General features: G+C 34.1%; 1 protein-coding gene across 14 annotated transcripts in view; it reads left to right on the top strand.

Annotated features, from left to right (window-relative positions):
• The window catches only part of rap1gapb (RAP1 GTPase activating protein b), a 93,898-nt gene that overhangs the window by 75,157 nt on the left and 6,503 nt on the right, over nucleotides 1-12,238 (top strand). For 13 of the 14 annotated variants that reach the window (XR_007827884.1, XM_051111433.1, XM_051111434.1 and 10 more), the window contains 9 exons: nucleotides 1,771-1,926; nucleotides 2,115-2,186; nucleotides 3,675-3,761; nucleotides 3,838-3,978; nucleotides 5,062-5,193; nucleotides 7,549-7,658; nucleotides 9,038-9,154; nucleotides 11,413-11,554; nucleotides 11,858-11,963. Coding sequence is in view for 13 of the 14 variants with exons in the window: in XM_051111433.1 (XP_050967390.1) it covers nucleotides 1,771-1,926; nucleotides 2,115-2,186; nucleotides 3,675-3,761; nucleotides 3,838-3,978; nucleotides 5,062-5,193; nucleotides 7,549-7,658; nucleotides 9,038-9,154; nucleotides 11,413-11,554; nucleotides 11,858-11,963 (1,063 nt within the window). In the remaining variant the exon portion in view is untranslated. The remainder of the gene's footprint in view (nucleotides 1-1,770; nucleotides 1,927-2,114; nucleotides 2,187-3,674; nucleotides 3,762-3,837; nucleotides 3,979-5,061; nucleotides 5,194-7,548; nucleotides 7,659-9,037; nucleotides 9,155-11,412; nucleotides 11,555-11,857; nucleotides 11,964-12,238) is intronic. The other variant, XM_051111429.1, reaches the window with a different exon arrangement.

Below are 12,238 nucleotides of genomic sequence, written 5' to 3'. Positions count from 1 at the left end.
ATTATTTTATTTTTTTATTTTATTTTTTATATTGTTTTTGTCTTGATTTTGCTTTGTTCTGCTTTTTATTTATTTATTGCTGCTTTGTTTTGTTTTTAGTTTTTGTTTTATTTTGATTCACAATCAGTGAAGAACATATGAACATTAGTTTATTTTATTTTATTTTTTATTTTTTGCTTTTAGTTTTTGGCTTTTGTTTTTGTTCTTTCTTTTTGTTCTTTCTTTCTTTCTTTCTTTCTTTCTTTCTTTAGCTTTGTTTTGTTTTGTTCTGCTTTGCTTTATTTATTCATTTCTTTTTTGTGTTGTTCTGCTTTATTTATTTATTTATTGCTGCTTTTTGTTTTGTTATGTTATGTTTTTTTTTGTTTTGTTTCCACAATCAGTGAAGAATATATAAAAACAGATTCCCCAGGTTTTAGATTCCTATTCTTAGCGAAATCAAATATTTGGTTACCTGTTGAGGGTGGGTAAATATAGATAAATACATGGGCACATTTAGGACAAACCAGTAACATTCTGGGATATTGTTTTATGTCACAGCTAGTGTTAGTTTCGGGTATATTACCAGTTGCAGCCCCCCAGAGATGCTTGGCCACTGTGTTATGCGCTGACCAACAGCATGCTCTGTTAATTAGCAAGCAAACCACACAGTGCACAGGACTGATCCTGGAAAGCCATCTGTTGTCATACACATTTGCTTTGCTCAGAGAAAGAACATCACCTAGGGGTTTCAGCACAGACTGCCCTCTTAGAAAGCTGGCCACTAAAACACACCCTCTACAGTATGGTACCTCAAGAGGCCAAAGATAACATATGGGTACAGACTCATCACCTGCTGCTTTTTAATCGCTATTGTACGAGATACGTGATGTTATATGAAAGCTACAGTATAGCGATATGCTAATGGCCTCCGGACTGGCACAGACAAATGTTTTTTGCCTTAAAATGGTTTGTTTTTATCTAAAAACACCGTTTTGGATATGATGTTTGCCACAGGGCTGTAAACATGCTTCGATATGTCTTATTAATTTCCTGAGCACTTTGATGATAAAGACAAGCGGTTTTCTTTTGAGCTTGTGAATGTCTGTGAACTATTTTTCTGTTATGACAGCACTCTGTAATAAGTATTTATGAGCAAGCTGTGAAGACGAGCGAACGAACGGTTCAGCTGAGGAAAGCTAATCGGATAAACCTTTGAAGATTTATAGGAGATCAAATTGACACCCTGTAGAATGCTAATATTGTTTTGTCGCAACGTTAAATCAAGTATAAATGTTATTATTGTATTGTAATTTAGATGAACAAAAATATGAAAAGTATAAAAATTTTGTGTGGTTCTATTCATAATAAATGTTTAGATGTGATCAGTTTTTTTTAGTTATATGTAAGCCCACATAATATTTTCTTATTTTATTTTATTTCATTTTGTTTTATTTCAAATATGAAAGTCTTTGAGCAAACCTGTTTTGGGTTTATTACCAGTCATGGCCAAAATTCAAAGAACTGAAATACAACATGTAGTGTGTGTTTTTTTTGCCACTAAAAGTATTATAATATACTTTAAAAGCTGGTATAGCAGTGTTGATTCAGTTCAAATATGAATTTTTCAAACACATGGCCTGTTTTAGTTTTCAGTTCAAGTTTCAGTTCTGGCTGGTCTTTTTCGAAGAAGTGAATCTTAAATCAGTTGTGCAGACTTTACGGGCAGCTTCCTCTTATTACTTCATAGTTTTTTGTTTTGTTTTTTGTCTTGGCATGACTTAATTTCAGCTCCAGAGGAAGAGGCATATAGGAAATGACATTGTGGCTATTGTGTTCCAAGAAGAAAATACACCATTTGTACCCGATATGATTGCATCAAATTTCCTTCACGCTTACGTAGTGGTGCAAGTGGAGAATGCCTGCACTGATAACGTCCTCTATAAGGTAATTCATATAGTTTGAATCTTTCAAAATGAAGCTTGAGCCATAGAATTGTGTGAATAATGTTTTTTTTATTTATTTATTTTCCCTACACATAGTAAAACAACATGTTAAATAATATGCTAGAGACTTTTTGACTTTTTTTTGGAACCTTTCCTGATATCCGTCATAATTTTTTTGTGATATTGTAGGTATCTGTGACAGCAAGAGATGATGTGCCTTTCTTTGGACCTGCCCTCCCAGACCCAGCTGTCTTTAAAAAGGTACTTTTTTTTTTTTAGCCTGCATTCCTGTCATGTGACTAGTTCCAAATAGAATCGTTTCCCCGAAACTCAGAATTGGAACAGCTGTTTTTACAAAACTCTACACATCATTCAGTTCAAGCACTGATGTTCATTTATGAAGCGTTTGGCTTATTAATCATGCTTTCAGATCCCAGCAAGTGTAAACAAGTACTTTTAGTTCAGCTTCACTTTAATTAAATGCATTTCAGAGTTTCTGAACAAAAGTCAGTATGGATGTGACTACAGAAATGTCTCATTTACTTTTTAATTATGCATAAATGAATTGGTAAAACCTTTTATAAAATGCTGATAAGTAATATGAGGGTCAAAGATGAAAAAGGGTTTAAGCATAAAAATATAATAAGTGTAATACTGCTTTAAATTGTTGTTTTTCCAAAAAAAAGAAAAAGTTTTCTGTTTAATTTAATTTTAAAACTGTTTACTTTTTCCCTAATTTACACCCACTAAAATGTCATTTGGTGTAACAATCTTGTCAGGCATATTTACAACAAATATCAATTTATGACATATTAAAAGATGAATTACTTGTTGTAATTCTACATTTTTAAATTTGCCACTATCCTAGGTTGTCAGTAAGAATTTTTTAGTTTATTCTTTTATTACCTTATTTTTTATATATATTTTTTTATATGTACACGCTGGAACAAGCATGTTGTTTGAATTTTTACATAAATATTGTGTTACATTGAATGACAATGTAACATGACATTAGTGTTTTAAAATAGACACTTTATTGCATTTAATGTGGTTTATATGGACATAAAATAACTTTTGTAAATTTCTTTTGATCTTAACGTCTTTGACCCATGAAAAAATATAGTAAATAAAAAGTAAAAAAAAATTAAATTACATCAATTTAAACAAGGAACAGTTCACCCAAAAATGAAATTTTGCTGACAGTTTATTCAACCTCATGCCATCCAAGATGTAGATGAGTTTGTTTCTTCATCAGAACAGATTTGGAGAAATTTAGCATTACAATGCTTGCTCACTGATGGAACCTCTGGAGTGAATGGGTGCCGTCAGAATGAGAGTCCAGACAGCTGAGAAATTGATGGACTGGAGTCATGTTGATTACTTGTGGATTATTGTGATGTTTTTATCAGGTGTTTGGGCTCTCATTCTGACGGCACCCATTCACTATAGAGCATCCATTGGTGAGCATGTTATGTAATAGTAAAATTCTTTAAATCTCTTCTGGTGAAGAACAAACTCATTTATATCTTAGTCTTAGGGTGAATACATTTTCAGCAAATTTAAATTTTTGGGTCAGTTATTGCTTGAATCGTAAGTGATATGATTTACTCAATGAATAGACAATAATAAATAATTGAACTGATATATAATTAACCTATAATTTTATCTAAAAAATCCAACTTAGAAAATGTTCTTTGTAGAAGTCGAATTTAACCTCTGTTCATTTGGTTTGTTTTGTTTTTTGTTTAGAGTCCAGAGTTCCATGAGTTCCTCTTGACCAAACTAATCAATGCTGAATATTCCTGCTATAAAGCTGAGAAATTTGCCAAGCTGGAGGTGAGAAGGGCACACTTGTGTTTATATTTGTGTGGGAGCATCTAGATGCTACATTAAAAATCTTTTTGTTCTCCAGGAGAGGACACGTTCTGCTCTGCTGGAGACTTTATATGAGGAGCTGCATATTAACAGCCAGTCTATGATGGGACTGGGAGGAGACGATGACAAACTGGAGAATGGAGGAGGAGGAGGTGGCGGCTTCTTTGAGTCTTTCAAGGTAGAATCCATTTGAATCTCTTTAACTAGTAATGAGGGTTTGTATTTGTTTAATTAAGTACTGACAAAAGGATGCTTATGTATAACAAAAAGAGTTCTGGTGAATGGCAGAGATGATTTAAGAATTGCTTTAGGTGAGATTAGGATTATTGCAGCCCAAATTGTACTGTTAAAATTAGTGTGATATCAAAGTATGATTCATGCAGTATACACTGTATACTGTATAATGTTTTTTTTTAAGTACACTAACAAAAATTTGGGGCATTTTTTTGTTTTATTAGGGCTAAGATGTTATTTTATGTTCTCAAAAAAAGTCTGTTATGCTCACCAAGGTTGCATTTTTTTAATCAGATGCATTATGAATTATCATTGTTTTCTATTTAAATAAGTTTTTATTAAAAATGTAATTTATTCCTGTGATCAAAGCTGAATTTTCAGCATCATTACGCCAGTCTTTAGTGTCACATGATCCTTCAGAAATCATTCTAATATGCTGATTTGGTGTTTTTAAGGATTCTTTGATAAATATAAAAGTAGAACAAACAATAAAAAACGCATTTATTTGAAATATTTATGCAATTACTGTCACTTTGATCAATTTATTTCATTACTGCCAAATAATAATGAACTGCCAGTTCATTTCTTGCAAAAAACAAAACAAAACTGAACATAGCCTTTTGAACTGTAGTGAATTAAATGTTTTAAACAGCAGTATGCTTCAGTTTTGATATAATTTTATGTAAAAACATCTTACCCATGTCAATTAATCAATTTAGTTGCATTATGGGATACACATACATTCTGCATGTTTTAGCAAATTAAGTCACCTGATGTTCTCACAGTATACAAACTGCAGTAATTGTAAGTATATAGTTTGCTAGTCCAATCGTAGCCACTTTGTGCATACTATCCACCCTATCTACCCTAAATAGTATTGGACATTACTATTATCACAGAATTTAGGATGGATAGTATGCACATTGGTACATAGGCACTGCCCTTTACTCTAGCCCTCATATAAGCAGTTGTAGTGCCCTCTGGTGTTGTGTTGCAATGGTGCAATGCATTATTTTTCTGTTTCCAGCGTGTAATCCGCAATAGAAGTCAGTCTATGGATGCTATGGGCCTCAGTAACAAGAAACCACACACCGTTTCCACAAGCCACAGCGGAAGCTTTACACACAACCCCCCAGACACCCCCAAAACACCCGGCATTGTAAGTATGCCCATGTGGAGGTCAGCAACCTTAAATTGTTAAAAAGACACAACAAGTTTGTGCCAGTCTTCATGCCCTGTGATCTTCATGCCCTCTGAGTCCCAGCTGGCTTGCGTCATGCCCTGTGACTGGGTTTGACCTTTGAGTCTTTGTGTCATCATGGCACATCTGTGAGGCTTATGCTGATGGTAGACCAGGTCTTCTCCTGCCATTTCTGATCTTCATCATTTCACCATTACAAAAGAAAAAAACTGATGTGTAATGAGCTCTTATGATCTGTTTGGATGGTGGACGGTGGAACAGATGGGGCTCTCCACAAGTGACCGTCCCATCTCCATCACCATGACAACGAGTGCAACAGCAATAACTGAGAGAGCCTCTTATGGCAGGCTGACATAACCGCCTATTAGCCATCCTAATGTACGCGTGTGTCTGCGAACAACTGTCCCAGAAAGCAGATAATGATCAAACGTGCGTGCAAAACTGTAATCTTGCAGACAACTTTGTTAACCTGAGATTTTTCCATCGGGGCCTGTTTTCAAGGTCATCTAGGCTGCACTTCAATGTTTAAAGCTTTCTGAGAGCAAATTAAATCACTTTGCAATCTCTAAGGATGTTGATAGGCTTCTCCATTTTTAGTAATTATAAAAATAAGAATGCTTAAGGACTCAGTGGTAAGTGCGGCTTCTAGTAGTACTGATAGTCCTGTTTGTTTTGCTCTTAAACGGTCTTGAACCCCCCCCCCCCACACCCTGTTTCAGTACTGGTTAGTTCTCACCACAGTTTTGAAAAATGCTCCAAAAGTGGGCGTGGTGCACTACGGGGAAAAGGGGAGAGAGTGAACTTCAGGTTCAGACTGTTTAGACAGTTTTATTTCGCTCCCACTGAGTTAACAACACACGTAAATGCACAGGCATTTGCGAGTGCATCGAAAACATACATATGAGCGCGCCGTTGCACCTCTGTTAACTTTTAGGGCTTATTTTGTGGGGTTTATAATCCTTATGATGGGTTGCGTCAAGGAGCTGTAAAAACTGCTATTAGACTCACTAAAGTTATATGAATGAAACTCTTACAAAGCAATCTCTCTCGATCCATGAACGTTTCTCTCTGTTAAAATACGCAATCTCACAGCCTGAAGCGTCTGTCATAGCAAATCAGCACAGGCTGTCGTGAATAATTAGGCGAAGCTCTTCTCATAGGATAAGAAAACACTGCCTCATGAATAATTAGGAGACACCAGCGTATCATCGATGTAAACTAAAATATAAACAAACTGTGATGTCAGCACAATGTAGATTTTAAACCAAGAAGATGAAATTAGCACAAAAAAAGCTCAAAATTAATCAGTTTTCTTCAACTTCAACTTCAACAATTAAAATTAACCGATGCTATAACATTGTGCAACACAAACACCTCTGCTAAAATCTCAGAAAAAGTAGTCTATGGTTTCATGAACCTTTAAAGAAGTTCACTACCAGAACAAAAATGTAAAGATAATTTACTCACCAACTTGTCATCCAAGAAATTGTTTTTTGAGGAAAACATTTCAGGATTTCTCTCCATATAGTGGAGTTTGAACTTCCAAAATGCAGTTTAAATGCAACTTCAAAGGGCTCTAAATGATCCCAGTCAAGGAAGAAGGGTCTTATCTAGTGAAACAAGCAGTTATTTTCTAAAAAAATTACAGTTTATATGCTTTTTAACCTCAAATGCTCATCTTGTCTAGCTCTGCGTGTATTCTGGTTCATGACAGTTACGGTAGGTGGAAAAACTCCCATCTCATTTTCTTCTCCAACTTCAGAATCGTCCTACATCGCTGTTTTACCTATTTTTGTAAAAGGCGTTTGATCTTTGCACATTCACTTTCTAAACACTGGGTCGGTACTTCTGCAGCGATGTAGGACGATTTTGAAGTTGGAGGAGAAAATGAGATTTTCGACTTACCTTAACTGTCTTGAACTGGAAAAAAAAACAGTTCATGCAGAGCTAGACAAGACAAGCATTTGAAGTTAAAAGTATGTAAATTTTTTTAAAAACTGACAGTTTCAGATAAGACCCTTCTTCCTCAGCTGGGATCATTTAGAGCCCTTTGAAGCTGGATCTAAACTGCTTTTTAGAAGTTCAAACTCAGGGGCACCATAGAATAGTTGATTTACACAAAACATTTCATATACAATGGTCATTCAGAGTGCTCTGTGTAGGCATAAAAATAAGACGTATCAATGTTAAGTTAAAATTAATAAAGACCACATAAGGGTTAAAATGAAAAATATGGAAATAAGAAATGAATAGAAGATATTATGTAGTGGCTAATAATCTGAATAATCTGACCCAAATATGATTTCTCTGCAGTCCTTGAATATTCCTGGAAAAAGCCCGACCCGCAAGAAATCTGGTCCGTTCAGTTCCAGGAGGAGCAGTGCCATTGGGATTGAGAACATACAGGAGGTTCAGGAGAGAAGGTAAGAAAAACAAGCACAAGGGTACAAACTGAGCTAAAGGCGCCTTTGATATTATTTTCCTTTAAACCACTAGATGGCACAAAAACATAGCGTAGCACTTTTCAAAACATTTGCTTTTCAAGATGCACGTGCAAACTTGTCTGATCCTTGACACGATCGCAGGCAGCAGTGCAGAGTTAATTCTGTGCTTACTTTATCTAATATTTGATGTTTTTTAAAAATGTTGTAGATACAAGTAGCAAATGAGAATCGCTAAAATGAATGCATATATTTGGAGACAAATGTCTTCTGATTTTCAGTTTTGTTTAAGATAATTAAAGCAACAGTTTTTAAATAACAAAAGAATATGTTGAAGTATGGTATTTAGGGTAAAAAGCACCCCTGCTGTTGGGGCTAAAAGGCACATTAATTAACATAATTAATAAAAGGCTGACTTTCCCATTTGTTGACATGACATTGTTAGATTCAGATGGTAAATATCATATATTATGTTGGGTGTCCATCTTACAGATAACCACCATGTTTAGAATAAAGCATCATATTTAAAAACATGATATTAATCATATCATATAATGAAATATCATTTGTTGTTACTACTGTAAATCTGAATTTATTATGGGATCTCCTTCAGTGCTTTCAGGATCTTTAATTTTTAAGATGATTTTGTTTCTTTACTTTAAAATGTTAATATAAAAAACATATTTTAATGACAATATATTTATTGAACAAAAAATAATTCTTTTATTTTTCAAATAAGCAGAAAATAGTACAAACTTTGTTAAAGTGGTTTTAAACAAATATTAACTTAGACTTTTTTTTTTATTTTTATATTTTAGCTAAAGTATTTATATCAATACTGTGCCCCCCTTGCCTCCTCATACAGTTATAAGTTTTTAAAACAAAATAAACTACTTGTATAATTTATTATCACACAAAATCTTTTGCTCCATAAATGTACAAACGTGTGTATATTTTCGCAATTATACATTTTAGGTGCAGTGAACAGCACATTTTTCTTAAGGTGTACTTTTAGCCCCTGTTGTACCCTATTAATTTATTTAAAAATACATGAAAACGCAAACATTGGCTTTTCTATGAACATTTATTTTAGTCTTTTTGTATGTTTTTGAAAAATGTCTAAGTGGATATTCTGTTTTAATAACAAAGAACAAAAGACAGAAATTCTTGGAGGGAAAACCCTTTAAGTTTAGCATAATATATTACTTGTAATAATTAATTTTGTTGTTACGTAGCAAGAAAAACCATAAAAAAGAAATATAACGAAGATTACAATCTAGTGTGTATTAAGTTCAGTAAGTATCTGAAAAATACAAACAATAATAAAGAATAGTTAAGACGTGTTAATCATTATATTCCAGCAGTCGAGAGGTGTCCCCTAGTCCACAGAGGACATCTGATGGACACACCGCTCAGGACTTCAGATTAGACAACTCATCCAGTCAGAGCTCGCCTGAGATGCAAATCACAAAGATTGGGTGAGCACCAATGAAAACACTTACTTCTGTAATTACACACTTTAATGCAGGGTCCTCCTTTAACCCTAAACTGCCTATGGATGTCCAGTTTTTTTCTTTATGTTTTTCATATAATCTGATCTTTACATTCCAGTAAAGATTAATTGGTTTTATTTACTTTTTATCATTATTTTTTGTTGTTTTGTGTTTTTGAAAGACGTCACCAAGGCTGCATTTATGTGATCATAAATACATAAAAATAGTAATATTTTGATTTTTTTTTTGAGTATTTTGAGTTTAGTATAATTTAAAATCTAATTTATTCTGTGATGCAAAGCTGAATTTTCAGCATCATTACTTCTTGTGTCACATTCTTCAGAAATCATTCTAATATGCTGAGTTGCTGTTCAGGAATCATTTCTTATTCCTTTTTATGTTTTTTTAATGGAAAGTTCAACAGATTTTTGTAGCATTCTACAAGTCTTTACTGTTACTTTTGATCAGTTTAATGATAAAAAGTTTATTCTTCCTAAATAAAGGTATTCATTCCTTAAAAAAAATACTTACACCGAACAGTAGTGTACGTGCATCAAAAATACCCTTCCTTTGAAATTCACTACCATTGCACTGGTGTTATATTAGTAATACATTTGCTTTTGTATTGTTTATTTTTCTTCTATTGTGTATAAATGTAATATCAAAGCTGAATATCATGCTCGTGTAGTAAGTAAATAGCCTGAGGTTAGGTGGCGTGTTCAAAGGGAACAATAGGTAGTTGCTCACAAGCCACTCCTCGTTTCAGCCTTATTATTACCCTCTATATAAAGACACTCCCAGTAGCAAAAAAAAAGATATTTGTTTTTACTATATTTGAGTTCAAAAGATTGTTATAGCTCTACTGGTTTATTAATGAGTTATTAGCTATGCAGCTATTTAGAACTTGTATGATGTTGAGAAATCACGTATGCAATCACAAAACATAAATGTAGCCAATGGTGATGTCATAACATTCTCTGTTGTCATAATGCAATAGCAGAATACAGCCTAAACAACACCTTTAAATCAAATGCAGTGACACGGTGACAAATGCAAAAGCGCACTGGGGAGTGCAAAACAAAACACTGTAACGAATTAGAAGTAAAAAGGATATGTGAAGAAAAATGTTGGAGGATTTCAATATAAGCCAAGAGGAGACTGGTTTTCCTTTTCTGTAAACAAAACGTGGTTCTTGTGAGACTAGCATATTCTCAGCGGAGCTTACGCTACGCCTACGTCCTACGTCATCCGCTGGGACGCCACTCTCACGTGTACACGTACATGCATTGGTTTGCTTCAAAAGGCCTCTGTTACTACTTTTGACTTTTTAGTAATGTGATTAATTACTGTGAGCTTCTATGAATGTGTTGAGAAATCACACCTGCAATCACTAAACATGAATATGACTGGTGCTGTCGTAACATACTCCATTATCATTATATAATAGCAAAATACAGTCCAAACAACATATTTTTAATCACATGGGCAGAGCAGTGTGAATATTAAATCTGATGTAGGTGCAGTAATTTAAAGATTTAAAGATGCAGAAGTTGTTTTTAATGTGCATTGAATGTTGTTTTTGATGGTTTTGATTTTCCACAAAAAGTGAATCAAATATACCTCAACTAACTTTATTAATATTTTTTAAAAAATGCATTCAGTTATTGACCATATGCTTTTAATGAAGGTTGCTTCACCCAAAAATGACACATTTGTGACCCTGGACTACAAAACCAGACGTAAGGGTAAATTTTTTGAAACTGAGATTTATACATAATCTGAAAGCTGAATAAATAAGATGTGTGGTTTGTTAGGATAGGACAATATTTGAGTATTTGAGAGTGCAAAAAAATCAAAATATTGAGAAAATCACCTTTAAAGTTGTTCAAATGAAGTTCTTAGCAATGCATATTAATAACCAGAAATTAAGTTTTGATATATTTACGGTAGGAAATTTACAAAATATCTTTATGGAACATGATCTGTGCTTAATATCCTAATGATTTTTGGCACAAAAGAAAAATCTGCAATTTTAGCCGACAATGTATTGCTGCAAATATACACATGCTACTTATAACTGGTTTTGTGGTCCAGAGTCACATTTACTAACCCTCAGCCTTTTAAGATGTTGATGAGTTTGTTTCTTCATCTAAAGAGCAATTTCAGCAAATTGTGCAAACTATTCATTAATTTTTTCAGGTTGATTTGACCTCATATGTGTGCATATGTGTGTGTGTTTATAGTTCGGCCCTGTGCTGTCGAGCTCCCTCTATCCCTGAGTCTCAGGATCTGTCGCGCTCCTCGTCCAATGCCAGTAGCTTCACCAGCGTTGTGGAGGAGAACGAGCAAGAACATGAAGGGACAGAAGACTATGACACAGGACTGGTGCGTTCACATCCACCCATAACTTGTCATTGATCAACATATGACTCATATTTTATGTAAAAGACTGCTACATTGTGTTCTAAATGTTGTCACTGGATAAATTTCTAATGTACTCATCTAAACTGACAAGCAGAGGGATCTACCTGTATTTTAACGCCCGTACTATTCAAACCCAAATGTAATACGGGGCGTATTGGAATTTGCATTTGAATGTCTGAGTAGAAATATCAGTACACCTAAATCATTTGTCAAAACTGACAGGTTCTGTGGTTTGCATATGTTTTTCATTTTTCTGGAACACAGGAGAGTCTCTCTTCAGCCGGTACGCCTCACAAACGAGATTCATTTACATACAGCGGCGTGTGGTTGGAAGACGGCTCTGGTACTACTAGTCAGAGCAGTTCACACGGTGAGATAGAACAAACTTTCACCTCCCAACAACCCAAGCAAATATTTATTATGTTAAAAGGATTATGTAATAATCATTTATGCCTTTGACTGTTTTGTGTGTGTAAAATGCTGCATTGAGGAGTACAGAAACTATTTCATTATAAATATTATGCAGTTTACTCATGCAAACAGTAGCGTGTGATCCCAGATAGCATGGTGACACTGATACAATGTTGAGTTTTGATCCAAACCATTTTGGTTGAGATTGACGTTTCAATGTTGGTATCCAAAGTA

This window comes from Labeo rohita, chromosome 6 (assembly GCF_022985175.1).
Source record: "Labeo rohita strain BAU-BD-2019 chromosome 6, IGBB_LRoh.1.0, whole genome shotgun sequence".
NCBI lineage: Eukaryota > Metazoa > Chordata > Actinopteri > Cypriniformes > Cyprinidae > Labeo > Labeo rohita.
Note: the sequence above shows the minus strand (reverse complement) of the source record. Positions and strands in the feature narration are given on the sequence as shown.